The sequence below is a fragment of the Schistocerca cancellata genome, chromosome 12 (assembly GCF_023864275.1).
Source record: "Schistocerca cancellata isolate TAMUIC-IGC-003103 chromosome 12, iqSchCanc2.1, whole genome shotgun sequence".
Classification (NCBI taxonomy): Eukaryota; Metazoa; Arthropoda; class Insecta; order Orthoptera; family Acrididae; genus Schistocerca; species Schistocerca cancellata.
This window is the reverse complement of record NC_064637.1, coordinates 42,399,854-42,418,622: the sequence shown is the minus strand read 5'-3', so window position 1 is coordinate 42,418,622 and position 18,769 is coordinate 42,399,854. Positions and strand designations below refer to the sequence as shown.

Genomic DNA, 18,769 nt, shown 5'->3' with positions numbered 1-18,769 from the left:
CATTTTCAATGCAAAATTGGAATAATGACCGATTTGGCACTTACACCCCTTTCCATGTCAGCTCTTCAGTTATTACTGACCCGCACTGTGCAAAACGTAAAACACAAGACGCTTTCTGTAGTCCCGATACCATTTTTACTAGAATTGAAGTGGGTGCAACCTGCTGCTACCTAGCGGGAACCATCTAAAACTCGAGAGTTTGCTCTTTCCGACACTTGTTCACACACATAACAAATACCATCGTCGTTATTATTTTTTTTAATCGGATGATTCTTTTTGATACACCCCGTATATTGGAAACATTTCTATACGGCCTTCTTGCATTCTCAGCTCCAGTTTTACACCCGGTGGTAAAACTGGTACAAATTTTTTCCAACGTAGATCTGTTCCACATTAACACATTAGAATATTACCACGTTTTACTGCTGTGCGATAATCACAGCGCACACTGGACCTTTGTGTGTAGCTGCACTTTAATTATAACCAACCGGCATTAGAATCGTACAACAATCTAGCTTCGAAAATTACATTCACAAATACATTCTTTTTAAATAACTTCACAGTGAATAAGAACAGTTATTTCAATATATACTAAATCAACGAACATAGTAAGACAGATATTACATTATGCATACGGAAGCATGGAATTTACATCAAACAAATACAGGGTGTTGTTGTTATTATGGTCTTCAGTCCTGAGACTGGTTTGATGCAGCTCTCCATGCTACTCTATCCTGTGCAAGCTTCTTCATCGCCCAGTACTTACTGCAACCTACATCCTTCTGAAGCCGGCCGGAGTGGCCGAGCGGTTAAAGGCGCTACAGTCTGGAACCGCACGACCGCTGCGGTCGTAGGTTCGAATCCTGCCTCGGGCATGGATGTGTGTGATGTCCTTAGGTTAGTTAGGTTTAAGTAGTTCTAAGTTCTAGGGGACTAATGACCACAGCAGTTGAGTCCCATAGTGCTCAGAGCCATTTGAGCCATCCTTCTGAATCTGCTTAGTGTATTCATCTCTTGGTCTCCCTCTACGATTTTTACCCTCCACACTGCCCTCCAATGCTAAATTGGTGATCCCTTGATGCCTCAGATCATGTCCTACCAACTGGTCCCTTCTTCTTGTCAAGTTGAGCCACAAACTCCCTTTCTCCCCAATTTTGTTCAATACTTCCTCATTAGTTATGTGATCTACCCAGCTAATCTTCAGCATTCTTCAGTAGCACCACATTTCGAAAGCTTCCATTCTCTCCGTCTCCAAACTGTTTATCGTCCATGTTTCACTTCCATACATGGCTACACTCCATACAAATACTTTCAGAAACGACTTCCTGACACTTAAATCTATACTCGATGTTAACAAATTTCTCTTCTTCAGAAACGCTTTCCTAGCCATTGTCAGTCTACATTCTATACCCTCTCTACTTCGACCATCATCAGTTATTTTGCTCCCCAAATATCAAAACTCCTTTCCTATTTTAAGTGTCTCATTTCTTAATCTAAATCCCTCAGCATCACCCGACTTAATTCGACTACGTTCCATTATCCTCGTTTTCCTTTGGTTGATGTTCATCTTATATCCTCCTTTCAAGACACCGTTCATTCCGTTCAACTGCTCTTCCAAGTCCTTTGCTGACTCTGACAGAATTACAATGTCATCAGCGAACCTCAAAGTTTTTATTTCTTCTCCATGGATTTTAATACGTACTTCGAATTTTGTTTTGTTTTCTTTATTGCTTGCTCAATATACAGACTGAATAGCATCGGGAAGAGGCTACAACCCTGTCTTACTCCCTTCCCAACCACTGTTTCCCTTTCATGTCCCTCGACTCTTATAACTGCCATCTGGTTTCTGCACAAATTGTAAATAGCCTTTCGCTCCCTGAATTTTATCCCTGCCACCTTCAGAATTTGAAAGAGAGTATTCCAGTCAACACTGTCAAAAGCTTTCTCTAAGTCTACAAATCCTAGAAACGTAGGTTTGCCTTTCCTTAATCTTTCTTCTAAGATAAGTCGTAAGGTCAGTACTGCCTCACGTGTTCAACATTTCTACAGATTCCAAACTGATCTTCCCTGAGGTCAGCTTCAACCAGTTTCTCCATTCATCTGTAAAGAATTCGCGTTAGTATTTTGCATCCGTGACTTATTAAACTGATAGTTCGGTAATTTTCACATCTGTCAATACCTGGTTTCTTTGGGATTGGAATTATTATATTCTTCTTGAAGTCTGAGGGTATTTCGCCTGTCTCATACATCTTGCTCACCAGATGGTAGAGTTTTGTAAGGAGTGGCTCTCCCAAGGCCGTCAGTAGTTCTAATGGAATTTTGTCTACTCCCGAGGCCTTGTTTCGACTCAGGTCTTTCAGTATTTCCCACTTCATCTTCATCTATATCCTCTTCCATTTCTATAATATTGTCCTCAAGTACATCGCCCTTGTACAGACCCTCTATACACTCCTTCCACCTTTCTGCTTTCCTTCTTTGCTTACAACTGGGTTTCCATCTGTGCTCTTGATATTCATATAAGTGGCTGTCTTTTTTGCAAAGGTCTTTTTAATTTTCCTGTAGGCAGTATCTATCTTGCCCCTAGTGAGATAAGCCTCTACATCCTTACATTTGTCCTCTATCCGTCCCTGCTTAGCCATTTTGCACTTCCTGTCGATCTCATTTTTGAGACATCTGTATTCCTTTTTGCCTGCTTCATTTACTGCATTTTTATATTTTCTCCTTTCATCAGTATAGGGTGGCCCATGAAAAACCGGCCCCGAGTGGACACTGCTCGCCAATTACGCACGAATTGTTGTCCGTCACGAGCAGATACAACAAAAAATAGATATACGTGTAATAATTAGACAATGAAGAACTAAATAAGCTAATGCAATAGTCTACATTTACGGAATTGATCTTGTCTTTTACATTACTTTAGATGCTGACCTTGTGCTTCAATGCACCTTAGTGCATTCCCTAACATGTTAACATACACTTTGCGCTGCTCTGCCGCATCAGTTCTCAAGATTTCATTGTGAATATTGTCCTTCAAGTCTCTAACGTTATTGATTCATTTGTGTACACTTTTTCCTTTAGGTTGCCCCACGAATAGGTCCAGTGATTGCAGCGACCACAATCCTTTGCTAATTGTCCTTTTCTCTACGGATCTTTGATGAATGCGTGAGATCGACTCGCGTGAAATGTAACAGGTGCCTGAACCTGTTGAAAGACAGCTTACGTATGTTCATGTGGGGTCAACTGTGTACAGGGTCATAATAATTAAACTTTCAAAACGCTGTAGAAATAACACCACTGATCAGAATGACATCAAATTCCAACGGATTGTTATCGAAGAAGGGGGACAACGTATGGCATAAGAAAAAAATAGTGTGAAAGTTGATCAATAGATGGCGCTATATGTGTCAGAATACGTAAATGATGATAATGATGTTTGATTTGTGGGGCGCTCAACTGCGTGGTTATCAGCGCCCGTACAATTACCCAATCTTTGCTCAGTCCAATTTCGCCACTTTCCTGGATGGTGATGAAATGATGAGGTCAACACAAACACCCAGTCATCTCGAGGCAGGTGAAAATTCCTGACCCCGCCGGGAATCGAACCCGGGACCCCGTGCTCGGGAAGCGAGAACGCTACCGCGAGACCACGAGCGGCGGACGAATACGTAAATGAAACCACCTGTCATGCGCATGACCCACTGAAGTTGGTATAATCACGCCGTGTACACGGATTTTCCTCCTTTCGCGTCTGTGACGTTCGCCATGACTGTCTCAATGCAGGATCGCGCTCTGCTTGTCAAGCTGTATTAAAAGAATGATGACTGTGCACACGTCGCTCTGCAGAAGTTCCGGACACTGAAGGGTTTGAAAATAGGTGTTGGTCCGATGACTGCCGTGAGTCTGGAGAAAATAATTCGGAAATTCGAAAAGGCGGGTTCTTTTGGTGTGGAACCCAGGAGAGGGAGGAAACGAATTGATTCGACGTCAGTGGAAGCAGCGGCCACAGCAATGCAGGAGGAGCCGAGAGGTGGTGTGTAAACGTGTAGCGTATGGAGAATTGCCCGAACATCGGACACATTCGTGAGCATGGTGCATAAAATCCTACAAACATCCTTCTTTGCTATCCATTCAAAATTACCCATGTGCTTCTTGTTGACCTAGCAGGGAGAGATACCTTTGCATTAGAATTTCTTGCTCGCATAGAAGTGGACAATGATTGGCCGTGGAACATTTTGTGGACAGACGAAGCCCACTTCCATCTAACAAGAATGTGACAGTACACAGAATTGTCGAATATGGGCAACAGAAAATCCACACCCATATCAACCAGTACCACTTTATCCTGAAAAGGTCATTGTGTGGTGCGGTTTTACGGCATCATTTATCATAGGGCCATATTTTTTTGAAGATACAGGTGCTTCCGGTCCTGTTACCTGTACCGTCACTGATAAGCGCTATCAGTGTCTTTTGCACAACCACGTCATTCCAGCTCTCCAGGAGCGTGGATGTAGATGGTATCATTTTTATGCATTATGGCGCACCTCCGCACCATTGCACATCCAGTTAAGCAGCTGCTGAAGCACCATATCGGAAATGCTAGAATTATCAGCCGCCATTTGCCTACAACCTGATCTTAAGCCGCGTGGCTTCTGGCTGTGGGGCTATCTGAAAGATAGCTGCATTGAAGGCACGCATTGCGCAACATATTCTGAATGTGACCCCGGAAACACTTCGGTCAGTTGTTTGAACATGCTGTTTCTCGATTTCAACTTGTTGCAGAAAACGGTGGACAACATATTGAACATGTTTTACGTCAATAACACGGAAATTAATAATCCGATTTGATCTTGATTCATGCCTTTTATGCGGTTTTTGGTCTCAGGACAATTAAAAACCAATTTTTCCCATCCGATATGACCTTGCCATGATGGATGTGCTTACGTAACTAATACACACGGAGTAGTACAGTTTGTTTAACGTCAAACGTACACCTTAGGCATTGAAACTTCCTGGCAGATTAAAACTGTGTGCCCGACCGAGACTCGAACTCGGGACCTTTGCCTTTTGCGGGCAAGTGCTCTACCAACTGAGCTACCGAAGCACGACTCACGACCGGTACTCACAGCTTTACTTCTGCCAGTACCTCGTCTCCCACCTTCCAAACTTTACAGAAGCTCTCCTGCGAACCATGCAGAACTAGCACTCCTGAAAGAAAGGATATTGCGGAGACATGGCTTAGCCACAGCCTGGGGGATGTTTCCAGAATGAGATTTTCACTCTGCAGCGGAGTGTGCGCTGATATGAAACTTCCTGGCAGATTAAAACTGTGTGCCCGACCGAGACTCGAACTCGGGACCTTTGCCTTTCGCGGGCAAGTGCTCTACCAACTGAGCTACCGAAGCACGACTCACGACCGGTACTCACAGCTTTACTTCTGCCAGTACCTCGTCTCCCACCTTCCAAACTTTACAGAAGCTCTCCTGCGAACCATGCAGAACTAGCACTCCTGAAAGAAAGGATATTGCGGAGACATGGCTTAGCCACAGCCTGGGGGATGTTTCCAGAATGAGATTTTCACTCTGCAGCGGAGTGTGCGCTGATATGAAACTTCCTGGCAGATTAAAACTGTGTGCCCGACCGAGACTCGAACTCGGGACCTTTGCCTTTTGCGGGCAAGTGCTCTACCAACTGAGCTACCGAAGCACGACTCACGACCGGTACTCACAGCTTTACTTCTGCCAGTACCTCGTCTCCCACCTTCCAAACTTTACAGAAGCTCTCCTGCGAACCATGCAGAACTAGCACTCCTGAAAGAAAGGATATTGCGGAGACATGGCTTAGCCACAGCCTGGGGGATGTTTCCAGAATGAGATTTTCACTCTGCAGCGGAGAGGTGGCGGAAGGTGGAAGGCGGAAGGTGGGAGACGAGGTACTGGCAGAAGTAAAGCTGTGAGTACCGGTCGTGAGTCGTGCTTCGGTAGCTCAGTTGGTAGAGCACTTGCCCGCAAAAGGCAAAGGTCCCGAGTTCGAGTCTCGGTCGGGCACACAGTTTTAATCTGCCAGGAAGTCTCATATCAGCGCACACTCCGCTGCAGAGTGAAAATCTCATTCTGGAAACATCCCCCAGGCTGTGGCTAAGCCATGTCTCCGCAATATCCTTTCTTTCAGGAGTGCTAGTTCTGCATGGTTCGCAGGAGAGCTTCTGTAAAGTTTGGAAGGTGGGAGACGAGGTACTGGCAGAAGTAAAGCTGTGAGTACCGGTCGTGAGTCGTGCTTCGGTAGCTCAGTTGGTAGAGCACTTGCCCGCGAAAGGCAAAGGTCCCGAGTTCGAGTCTCGGTCGGGCACACAGTTTTAATCTGCCAGGAAGTTTCATATCAGTGCACACTCCGCTGCAGAGTGAAAATCTCATTCTGGAAACATCCCCCAGGCTGTGGCTAAGCCATGTCTCCGCAATATCCTTTCTTTCAGGAGTGCTAGTTCTGCATGGTTCGCAGGAGAGCTTCTGTAAAGTTTGGAAGGTGGGAGACGAGGTACTGGCAGAAGTAAAGCTGTGAGTACCGGTCGTGAGTCGTGCTTCGGTAGCTCAGTTGGTAGAGCACTTGCCTGCGAAAGGCAAAGGTCCCGAGTTCGAGTCTCGGTCGGGCACACAGTTTTAATCTGCCAGGAAGTTTCATATCAGCGCACACTCCGCTGCAGAGTGAAAATCTCATTCTGGACCTTAGGCATTGTTTTATGATTCATTTGTCGTTTGTAGTCTATCTTTATCAAATTATGATGTTTATAGCGCCATCCATTGATGTATTTTGTAACTATTTTTCTTCTGCCATACGTTTTCCCCTTTTCTCTGATGATATTCCGTTGCAATTTGACGTCATTCTGACCTACATCTACATCTACATTTATACTCCGCAAGCCACCCAACGGTGTGTGGCGGAGGGCACTTTGCATGCCATTGTCATTACCTCCCTTTCCTGTTCCAGTCTCGTACGGTTCGCGGGAAGAACGATTGCCGAAAAGCCTCCGTGCGCGTTCGAGTCTCTCTAATTTTACATTTGTGATCTCCTCTGGAGATATAAGTAGGGGGAAGCAATATGTTCGATACCTCATCCAGAAAAGCACCCTCTGATTAGAGGTGTTATTCTTTCTACGGTGGTTTGAAAGTTTAACTTTAATTATAATCGTCCAGTATTAAATTCCTGAATGATTTGGACATACTCAGCAGTGTTTACTGTTGTTACGAAGAATACAGGACCCACAATCCGACTTGCTGACAGGACACACACCCCACTCAGATTTTTTCACCGTGAAGAGGTTCCTCATCCTCCTGTAGGGATTGTTTGTTCACCAACATCTGATGTCCTGCGAGTTCACACGTGCTATCAGATGGAACCTGAATTCATCGCAGCTGATCCAACACGCCACTCAATTGTTTTGCACAGATATTTACAGTAATTTACACGTTTTGCCTTATCTTCCTCCTCTAGTTCTTCGACACGTCATTTTGTAGGGCTTCATCCCCGTATGGTGTAAAAAACATCTCGACAAAACCTACGCGAAACGTTCACCTGTTGTGCAATTAACGTGTCGACTTTCGATCATTCGTGTTCTAATCTCTGCAATCACAGCAGATGTACAAACGGACAGGGCTCGATTCTTTTTTGCGTTTGCACCTCTCCCTGTAGTACCCCATTGCGTCACCAAACCCCGTGTACTGCTGTTTGCAGGTATGGAAATGGTCATTGTTAAAGCTGACCAAGTCGGAGGAAGCTCAATTGTTTCGAATTTTTCGCGTTTAAAATAAACCCATACAGTATGAAGATCGAGGCACGTTTTGATGTTTTGGACAGAACAGAAGATGAAGAAATGTTATACATCGGTTGGATAGAAAGTAGTGCGGTAATATGTAGTAAGGCAGAAAGCGGCGAAGGCCCCTGTAAACGCTCGAATATTTTGTCAACCTTAACTACGCTGCCAAATATTTGAGCGTATACAGTGGAGTCTGACGTGTTCGTCAAGCGTAGATCGTCTTAGACGTGTTTGAGAGAAATTTTGATTGACAGTTTGGCTAGATAGCGGACGTTGTTTGTGTTGATGTTTCGCAGCATATGTTTAGTGAAAAATTGTTTTATTGCGATTTATCTCACTGTATCGTGAGTTTCTAATAGTATGAGCCCCACGGAGTGACCACGCAGTTTGAGGCGCTACGTCACGGATAGCGCGGCCCCACCCACCGGAGGTTCGAGTCTCCCCTCGGGCATGGGTATGTGTGTTGTTCTTAGCATACGTTAAGCAAAATTTTTCATTTCCAGATACCTCTCAGATGGCAGATAAAACTTGTTTGCAGCGTAGGAACACCGCCTCACCTTCAAGGAAGAATAGGCCAATCAAACCATGTGATGACAGACTGCATCCTACATTAACACCCTGTAAATTAACATGTTTGCCCACATGAGTGTGAGGATTTCCTCTGTTCCAGTAAATCTATCGGTATTTGATTTTAATACTAATTGTCATACACAGAAGGAACTCTTTCAACTCAGTCACACTTTTTTTGTTAATTGCATGTTATTGCTGGTAATTTAAAGTAAGAGATTTAGTTCTGAATGTAACCAAAACTTCATTACCTCCTTGTGTGTTCATGGAATACATGGACAGTATGACAGCAGCGGAAGCATAGTATGAGATACACAAAGAAATCAAGATAGTCTGCTAGTTATTTTCAGTATAATACACTATACGCCAAGTGACTGTTGTTCATCTGTTATCAACTGACAGATCAAATGCTAGTATTCACTGCAGACAAAGTCTTCTTGAACAGTTCTCCCCAAGTGACTCCTTGATAGAAGATCATTCTGTATCAAAACTTCTGTAACAGGCAACTGATTAATAGTGGAAGCTACATTACCAGCAATCATTTAAAAATAGATGCTTCAATCACAGTTGCTACCAATCAAAATAGTTATATTTGAGGCTAAAAGAATGTTGCATTATCAAGTCTTGACCTGATCGAGCCCAGCAAAACATTAATGAGTTCTCATGTATTTATCCATTATTACATGGTAATGTGATGTGATAGCACATACTTATCTCACCTTACAGCCTTCGTAACTGCCTTTGTAATTACAAATGAACTTACAAAAGAATTTCTACTTCACAGAGGTTAACCCCCTTGGAAATCCCTCTTTTCTTTTGAATGGGACAGGTGCTGTGTGTTAACCTATAAGTATTTAATACAGAACAACACAAATTGCTTACAGAACGGCGAATACTGCCGGGTAATATGGGTGGGTGGGGGGGGGGGGGGGTGCAAGTGATAATTATAACAGTCATATATTCATATCTTCCCTCCTCAAGACCAACAATTGTAAAAAAGGAAAACATTTACCTGTTCCTAGGTGGCACCATGCACTTCTCGTTTCCTGTTGACTGTGTCTCTACACATCTGCAGTAATTTTTAACAGCTCAGTTGAGTCATGAATTTGTAGCAGGAATACATTTTGATTTGTGTGCAACACACAAAGTATAACTTACCTCTGTTTCCATATTTAGATCTTTCATACTGAGTGTAAAATCAAAAGCAAAATCACTCACTCACTCACTCACTCACTCACTCACTCTACACCCCCCCCCCCCCCCCCCTGCCAGTGGTCTGTTTTCCTCGTATATGAAAATTGAGTCACTGTGATCAGAGCTCTACTGCGCCTTTGCACTTTCTGAAGTAGTAATTAGGCGGGCAGTGTTGCATGCTAAATAATATTCTGCGACAGTGTGCAGATATTTTCCACTGTCATCCTTGTATTCCAGGCCTAAGCATTAGATCCTTGAAAAAGAATAATATTAAATATTTCTTCACTTTATCTGCTGGCAACTAACAACTAACCACAGAAATAATGTAACCACAAGAGTTGAACTCAGTGCACTCTCAGAATATGAACCTCAAAAGATTGCCAACTTGATTCATTTAATTTAAATATCCACAACTGTAGAAATATCCAATTACTTCCACTGCTCAAGGTCATGAGTGTTTAGCTTGTGCGCTTCCAGCATTACACTAATCATCTTTATGACAACTTGTTGATTTCCCACAATAATTTAATTATTTGCACACCAGTTAAAATCATTATTCCCTCTGAGTGCAGAATAGAAATACAGATTCGAACAGCCTACTTCCAACAGTTTTCACAGTTTAAATTAGTACCTCAGTGCTGATGAACGTTTCCTTGGGTTGGTGATGAAGGCCTACTGGAGGGAAAAGGGAGGGGGTTTACTGCATCTAGCTGAACTATACACTGGCGTGACAAAAGTCATGGGATACCTCTTAATATCACGTGAGACCTCATTTTGCCCTGTGTAATGCAGCAACTTGATGTGGCATGGACTAAACAAGTCAGTGGAAGTCCTCTGAGGAAATACTGAGCCTTGCTGCCTCCATGGCCATCCATCATTGTAGAAATGTTGCTGATGAAGGATTTTTTGCACGAACTCAACTCTTGATTATGCCCCATAAATGTTTGATGGGTGGCCAAATCATTTGCTTAAATGTTCTACACTGTTCTTTAAACTAATGGTCAACAACTGTAAGCGTGTCATCGTGCATTGTCATCCAGAGAAATTCCATCATTGTTTGGGAACTTTTAGTCCCTGAATGGCTGCAAATGATCTCCAAGTAGCCACACTTAACCATTTCCAGTTAATGATAGGATCAATCGAACCAGAGGACACAGTCCATTTCAGGTAAATGCAGCCGACACCAGTACGAGCTACCGCCAATTTGCTTAGTGTCTTGTTGACAGCTTGGGTCTTGGCTTCCTGTGGTCTGCACCACACTCAAACCCAACCATCAGCCCGAACTGAAACTGGTATTCAACTGACCAGGCCATAGCTTTCAAATCTAGAGTCAAACTGATATGGTCATTAGCCCAGGAGATGTACTGCAGGCATGTCGTGCTTTTAGCGAAGGCACTCCCATTGATTGTCTGCTGCCACAGCCCATTCATCACACAGTCCTAACATAAGTTTGTCATATGTTCCACATTGTTTCTCCGGTTATTTCATGTAGTGTTGCTTGTCTGTTAGCACTGACAACTCTACATAAATTGGGCTACTCTTGAGACATTGGCCACTGCATTATCCACGGTGAGAGGTAATGCCAGAAATCTGGTATTCTTGACAAAGTCTTGACAATGTGGATCTCAGAATATTGAATTCCGTAATGATTTTTTAAATGGAATGTCCCATGTATCTAGCTCCAACTTCCATTTTGTGATCGAATTCTGTTAATTCCTATCATGCCACCATAATCACTTTGTGAACTTTTTCAGATTAATCATCTGAATACAAATGATGGTTCTGTCAATGCACTGCTCTTTTATACCTTGTGTACATGATACCATTGCCATCTGTATATGTGCCTATTGCTATCCCGTGACTAGTCGCCTCAGTGTATTTGCTGGGTAGAAAAAAACACACATTTTTAAATGTTTAACAATATTTTATTTAGCTCTCTATTAGGTCTTCAAGTAAATAGCTCAACACATTTTAACAGAATACAAAAAATATTGAACTGGGAACTACTTACAATTATGTTCAATAAATACAGTGTGTTAAAAAGGCATGCATTACAGTTTTCATACAGGAAAATATGGTATTTTAAACATAAAAATAGTATTTAATAAAAAAGTAATGTATATCAAGTAAGGAAAGGAAAAACATGGAAAACAACATAGAGGCATAACAGGCATCAACTCTTTAGTAGTCAAAACCACAGAGTTATCCAATACAGAGTACAAACATTAAGGAGAGATTTACTAAAATAACTACAAGTCACATATATAGTTCAATGTGATTATAGTATGAGAGTATATAGAGATAAATCATTGTAGTTGCATGTTTATGTATTCTATAACACTCTGATGATCCAGAGCACACTGAAGGACAAGGGTAGTGTTTTACATCTTATTGACAGTGTAATCATCAAAGAGAGTGCAAATACTGTGTGAAATTGGTGGGGGATTAATCTCACATATTACTTATCTGTGGAAACCATATTTAGTGAGGAAGAGAGCAATGCCTTTGCAGGTATTTCACCACATCAAGATTTGTGAGCAAGACTAAAAAAGTTATGCTGTACAACAGGTCAAACAACTGAGAACTCATTATTACTCCAGATAAAGAAAGTACAGTGGTAGTTTTACATAAATGCTTAAAGGAACATACAGTGAATAACTTCTAGCTCTCGGGATCCACAGTCAAAATGAATTTTTCGAATGACACTGTTTTTAGCACATGGCAATGGGTTAAGTGCCACAATTGCAACCGTGTATTGCAAAATAAAACATTACAGTCAATGGTGGAAAGATGATGTCCTTCAGAAAAGAACATGCCTTTTTTTGCATTAAAATAAATTATTGAAAAACAGTTTTAACTGTTAGAACTTTTACAGAGGTCTGCCTGTTGTCTTTGTAAACCTGAACTGTTGACTAGTACCTAATTTGTGATTACAAGTCATGACAGGAGGGGCACTGCCAGATTTAGAACACACAACACACGTCTGAAGATAAGTAGCTTGAATAAGGACATTTGGAATGTACTTCAAGTAAATGGCCCAAAACTAATACTCCAAGAAATATTTGCAATTTGACAGTATTATGAAATTCAGACCAAAACATGAAGCTTCATGAAATCTTGGAAAAATTTAAATATTGTGGTGTATCAACATTAAATTTCTTGTTCTGTACCAACAATAATTTTATCTCTGACATACATTCACAATCTAGCAAATGAACTACAAAAGTTAATTCCAACAGAACAATCCAAGGTGATCCAGGTAAACTGGAACCTTACCAGCACAAACACTGCTGTAGAGACAGATCACATCAAATATTACGTGCCAACCATAAACATAACCATAGATATTTTCTTTCAGTTTCACTGGATGCAATGGACAACACAACTTTAACTGTATAGCATGACAGTAAATATGTTAATAAATTGAAGTGGTGCCTGCTCGATAACACTAGGTACCTTGGAAAGGAAACAACACTTTTTAGCATGGGAATCCATTAGGACAATCAGCATCAAGTAATCAGAGTTCCTTTGCATAGAGTTGCATCAGTGCATCAGTAATGGCCTTGATAACAATTCACACAAACAAATCACTTAAACATGTTCCATGTTTTTATCATATCACATGATGCCACTGCTCTGTTCTCCCTTTTGTTCTCTGTGCTGCTGAGAGACCAGTTTCTTCGGTTATTGTCAAAGATTTCTGGTGGTCACTTAGAGCACTAGTGTTCAGTCTGTTCAGCTTCAGAATGTCACTACATATCCATGCGTGAAACTGCCAATGTGTAAAGAAATGCTTTCTGTTGCACAACAGATGGCTAGCACATTTTACTAAGGATTACACTCGCATGATTGATCCACACAGGTGACAACTGCCATTGGAGTATTGAATGATCAAACTGCATCACTCATCAGCTGTTCTCTAGAAGTCTAAAGCTCACAAAACAACTCATCTCAGCTACGATTCAATCCTCAGCTCCATGGGCAGACAGATGATACACAAAAATCCACTGCAATGGTATTGGTAAGTATTACTCCAATTATGTATGCAATACATGTGCTAGTGTGGTGATAGTAATCTTCAGACTCAGGGTTCTATATTACCACTCTGCAATATCAGAGCAACAGTAATCCACAACAGCCATCCCAAAGTTACCATTTTGAACAGTGCAGCACATCTAAGACCCTCGGCCGGTGGCTGGTGGCGCGGCAGCCGCCCCTCGGCCGGTGGCTGGTGGCTGGTGGCGCGGCAGCCGCCCCTCGGCCGGTGGCTGGTGGCTGGTGGCGCGGCAGCCGCCCCTCGGCCGGTGGCTGGTGGCTGGTGGCTGGTGGCGCGGCAGCCGCCCCTCGGCCGGTGGCTGGTGGCTGGTGGCTGGTGGCGCGGCAGCCGCCCCTCGGCCGGTGGCTGGTGGCTGGTGGCTGGTGGCGCGGCAGCCGCCCCTCGGCCGGTGGCTGGTGGCTGGTGGCTGGTGGCGCGGCAGCCGCCCCTCGGCCGGTGGCTGGTGGCTGGTGGCTGGTGGCGCGGCAGCCGCCCCTCGGCCGGTGGCTGGTGGCTGGTGGCGCGGCAGCCGCCCCTCGGCCGGTGGCTGGTGGCTGGTGGCGCGGCAGCCGCCCCTCGGCCGGTGGCTGGTGGCGCGGCAGCCGCCCCTCGGCCGGTGGCTGGTGGCTGGTGGCTGGTGGCGCGGCAGCCGCCCCTCGGCCGGTGGCTGGTGGCTCGGCAGCCGCCCCTCGGCCGGTGGCTCGTGGCTGGTGGCGCGGCAGCCGCCCCTCGGCCGGTGGCTGGTGGCTGGTGGCGCGGCAGCCGCCCCTCGGCCGGTGGCTGGTGGCTGGTGGCGCGGCAGCCGCCCCTCGGCCGGTGGCTGGTGGCTGGTGGCTGGTGGCGCGGCAGCCGCCCCTCGGCCGGTGGCTGGTGGCTGGTGGCTGGTGGCGCGGCAGCCGCCCCTCGGCCGGTGGCTGGTGGCTGGTGGCTGGTGGCGCGGCAGCCGCCCCTCGGCCGGTGGCTGGTGGCTGGTGGCTGGTGGCGCGGCAGCCGCCCCTCGGCCGGTGGCTGGTGGCTGGTGGCTGGTGGCGCGGCAGCCGCCCCTCGGCCGGTGGCTGGTGGCGCGGCAGCCGCCCCTCGGCCGGTGGCTGGTGGCTGGTGGCTGGTGGCGCGGCAGCCGCCCCTCGGCCGGTGGCTGGTGGCTGGTGGCTGGTGGCGCGGCAGCCGCCCCTCGGCCGGTGGCTGGTGGCTCGGCAGCCGCCCCTCGGCCGGTGGCTCGTGGCTGGTGGCGCGGCAGCCGCCCCTCGGCCGGTGGCTGGTGGCTGGTGGCGCGGCAGCCGCCCCTCGGCCGGTGGCTGGTGGCTGGTGGCGCGGCAGCCGCCCCTCGGCCGGTGGCTGGTGGCTGGTGGCTGGTGGCGCGGCAGCCGCCCCTCGGCCGGTGGCTGGTGGCTGGTGGCTGGTGGCGCGGCAGCCGCCCCTCGGCCGGTGGCTGGTGGCTGGTGGCTGGTGGCGCGGCAGCCGCCCCTCGGCCGGTGGCTGGTGGCTGGTGGCTGGTGGCGCGGCAGCCGCCCCTCGGCCGGTGGCTGGTGGCTGGTGGCTGGTGGCGCGGCAGCCGCCCCTCGGCCGGTGGCTGGTGGCTGGTGGCTGGTGGCGCGGCAGCCGCCCCTCGGCCGGTGGCTGGTGGCTGGTGGCGCGGCAGCCGCCCCTCGGCCGGTGGCTGGTGGCTGGTGGCTGGTGGCGCGGCAGCCGCCCCTCGGCCGGTGGCTGGTGGCTGGTGGCGCGGCAGCCGCCCCTCGGCCGGTGGCTGGTGGCTGGTGGCGCGGCAGCCGCCCCTCGGCCGGTGGCTGGTGGCGCGGCAGCCGCCCCTCGGCCGGTGGCTGGTGGCGCGGCAGCCGCCCCTCGGCCGGTGGCTGGTGGCGCGGCAGCCGCCCCTCGGCCGGTGGCTGGTGGCTGGTGGCGCGGCAGCCGCCCATCGGCCGGTGGCTGGTGGCTGGTGGCTGGTGGCGCGGCAGCCGCCCCTCGGCCGGTGGCTGGTGGCTGGTGGCGCGGCAGCCGCCCCTCGGCCGGTGGCTGGTGGCTGGTGGCGCGGCAGCCGCCCCTCGGCCGGTGGCTGGTGGCTGGTGGCGCGGCAGCCGCCCCTCGGCCGGTGGCTGGTGGCTGGTGGCGCGGCAGCCGCCCCTCGGCCGGTGGCTGGTGGCTGGTGGCGCGGCAGCCGCCCCTCGGCCGGTGGCTGATGGCTGGTGGCTGGTGGCGCGGCAGCCGCCCATCGGCCGGTGGCTGGTGGCGCGGCAGCCGCCCCTCGGCCGGTGGCTGGTGGCTGGTGGCGCGGCAGCCGCCCCTCGGCCGGTGGCTGGTGGCTGGTGGCGCGGCAGCCGCCCCTCGGCCGGTGGCTGGTGGCTGGTGGCGCGGCAGCCGCCCCTCGGCCGGTGGCTGGTGGCTGGTGGCGCGGCAGCCGCCCCTCGGCCGGTGGCTGGTGGCGCGGCAGCCGCCCCTCGGCCGGTGGCTGGTGGCGCGGCAGCCGCCCCTCGGCCGGTGGCTGGTGGCGCGGCAGCCGCCCCTCGGCCGGTGGCTGGTGGCTGGTGGCGCGGCAGCCGCCCCTCGGCCGGTGGCTGGTGGCTGGTGGCGCGGCAGCCGCCCCTCGGCCGGTGGCTGGTGGCTGGTGGCGCGGCAGCCGCCCCTCGGCCGGTGGCTGGTGGCTGGTGGCGCGGCAGCCGCCCCTCGGCCGGTGGCTGGTGGCTGGTGGCGCGGCAGCCGCCCCTCGGCCGGTGGCTGGTGGCTGGTGGCGCGGCAGCCGCCCCTCGGCCGGTGGCTGGTGGCTGGTGGCGCGGCAGCCGCCCCTCGGCCGGTGGCTGGTGGCTGGTGGCGCGGCAGCCGCCCCTCGGCCGGTGGCTGGTGGCTGGTGGCGCGGCAGCCGCCCCTCGGCCGGTGGCTGGTGGCTGGTGGCGCGGCAGCCGCCCCTCGGCCGGTGGCTGGTGGCTGGTGGCGCGGCAGCCGCCCCTCGGCCGGTGGCTGGTGGCTGGTGGCGCGGCAGCCGCCCCTCGGCCGGTGGCTGGTGGCTGGTGGCGCGGCAGCCGCCCCTCGGCCGGTGGCTGGTGGCTGGTGGCGCGGCAGCCGCCCCTCGGCCGGTGGCTGGTGGCTGGTGGCGCGGCAGCCGCCCCTCGGCCGGTGGCTGGTGGCTGGTGGCGCGGCAGCCGCCCCTCGGCCGGTGGCTGGTGGCTGGTGGCGCGGCAGCCGCCCCTCGGCTGGTGGCTGGTGGCGCGGCAGCCGCCTTTCTGTTTGTATCACAGTTGCCTCAGCTGTGGTAGTGCAGTCGCTCTTAAATTTACGGCTCAGGCACCCCTCTGGTTGTGGCACATGCTTTTCTAGAGGCTCAGTTCTGTTGTAATTCCTGAATTTGCTAAGTAAATCCAGCAAGATCACTAATCAAAGCCATCTCCTCTGCTTCGTGGCGGCATTTTGGAACACATTGGCACTTCTGCTGCCCTCAAAATGTGTAATAATGTCTGTGGGCAGCAACAGCAGAATTAACTGGGTATGAACACCCATGTACACAGGGATGGACTCTGTACACCATTCACTTTCTACAACCAGTGACTTATTTAGGTAATGCCTACAGAGGTATTTTTACACAGGCAAGTAACCTCATCTGGATCTGTGGTTTCATCAGACACAAAGGGCCATAATATGACGATGATAACTGATCCTTATTCGTGCTGGCATTTCACACAAATAGTCAAAAGTTTGTCACAGGAAGTGTTCTGGATACAAAAGAACCCAATACAACATAACCTATAACTAAATAGATGAAATTCAGGAACAAGATTATGATTAACCCTGCTGTTCTGTTCACTTTTACTTGACATATATACTGTTCGGGTCAATATGACCCGACATATCAAAATGCTTTAGAAACATAAATTTTGGTACAGTTTTAGCTATCGACATTGTTGTTCTATTCCAGTACCTTGTTAGTAATAATAATAATAATAATAATAATAATAATAATGGTAATAATAATAATAATAACAATGCATACAACTTTATTGAGGGATATTTTTCATTTAAATATGCACATAAATTTGAAACAACAGACAGTTTCCATTACAGGCATTCAACTTAGAAAGCACTACAGTTTTTCCATACTTCTATTCTTATTGTTGACAGTTTAGACGTAAGTATTGACATTTTCTAACAACAGACAGTTGTCATTACAGATATTCATCTTAGAGCACACTACAGTACAGAACACACTACAGTTTTTTTATTACATTCCAACATAGAAAGCACTACAACTTTAGAATCCTCTCTTCTTACTGATTGTAGTTTAGGCACAAGTATTCACATAAATTTGAAACAACAGAATTTTCAATACAATCATCTTATAAAATACTACAGTTCTTTTCTTACTGCTTGCACTGTGGACACAAGTAGGTTACATGTTTCTTGCAAATATGTTTACTACATTTTCCACACACCATGTTTGTTTTATTGTCATTACTTGATGGACAGAACTTACAGCGTGCACGTTTTGTAGATTTTCTTGTTGTTACCGATTCTGACACACCACCCACATCATTCGGGTTTTGGATGCTTGTGACCATTCTCAAAGAATCTTCTGTTCTTGGGAAATGCGTTCTTGATGCAATATGTTCTTTTATCAGTGACTTTCCAAGTTCCTCCAAGAATATTCTCCTTCTAGTCAATTTGCTTGCATTCCAATTAGGGTCAACCGAAATCCACAAAACGTATGCATTATAAGCAGAAACATCAAGAATATTGTAGAAAACTATCATTGGCCACCTATTACTTTTTCGTTTGCATGTATATGTACCTAATAACTGATCAAGCGTGTCTACAGCACCTTTGGTTGAATTATAGTCCAAAATCATTTTTGGCTTCTTATCAGCCCTGTCACTGATTTCCGCATCATGGTGGAGAGTGCTCATAAGTACAACATTCTTGTGTCTCTTAGGAATATAATTAACCACAGTAGTGTCATTTGTGAAGTAAAATGAAGAGCTGTGTACCTCCTTGTTGGTCATTTTGTGTGGAAGCTCCGGCTTATTTTTCCGTATAGTTCCCAACATAGTCAATTTCCTTTTCAGAAGCAGCTGCCCCAAATTGTACGACGTAAAAAAGTTGTCACACGTGATATTCTGACCACGTAACTCAGAAGTGAGATCAGATACCACCCTCATTCCCTGATTTCTTTCTGGTGCCGCTCC

At 48.0% G+C, this 18,769-nt stretch overlaps 1 protein-coding gene and 3 non-coding genes across 4 annotated transcripts in view; 2 read left to right on the top strand and 2 right to left on the bottom strand.

Moving 5' to 3' along the window:
- Positions 1 to 5,027: 5,027 nt before the first annotated feature.
- On the bottom strand, positions 5,028 to 5,102 carry Trnal-caa (transfer RNA leucine (anticodon CAA)). The gene has a single exon. It is a non-coding gene; the product is annotated as a tRNA-Leu (tRNA).
- A 527-nt stretch (positions 5,103 to 5,629) lies between these two features.
- On the bottom strand, positions 5,630 to 5,704 carry Trnal-caa (transfer RNA leucine (anticodon CAA)). Its single transcript has one exon. It is a non-coding gene; the product is annotated as a tRNA-Leu (tRNA).
- A 266-nt stretch (positions 5,705 to 5,970) lies between these two features.
- On the top strand, positions 5,971 to 6,045 carry Trnal-caa (transfer RNA leucine (anticodon CAA)). The gene has a single exon. It is a non-coding gene; the product is annotated as a tRNA-Leu (tRNA).
- A 7,535-nt stretch (positions 6,046 to 13,580) lies between these two features.
- LOC126109435 (uncharacterized PE-PGRS family protein PE_PGRS54-like) overlaps positions 13,581 to 18,769 on the top strand; it is a 57,066-nt gene continuing 51,877 nt past the window's right edge. Inside the window, exons 1-2 of the mRNA XM_049914467.1 lie at positions 13,581 to 13,589; positions 13,686 to 16,818. Coding sequence (XP_049770424.1) covers positions 13,581 to 13,589; positions 13,686 to 16,818 — 3,142 coding nt within the window. The remainder of the gene's footprint in view (positions 13,590 to 13,685; positions 16,819 to 18,769) is intronic.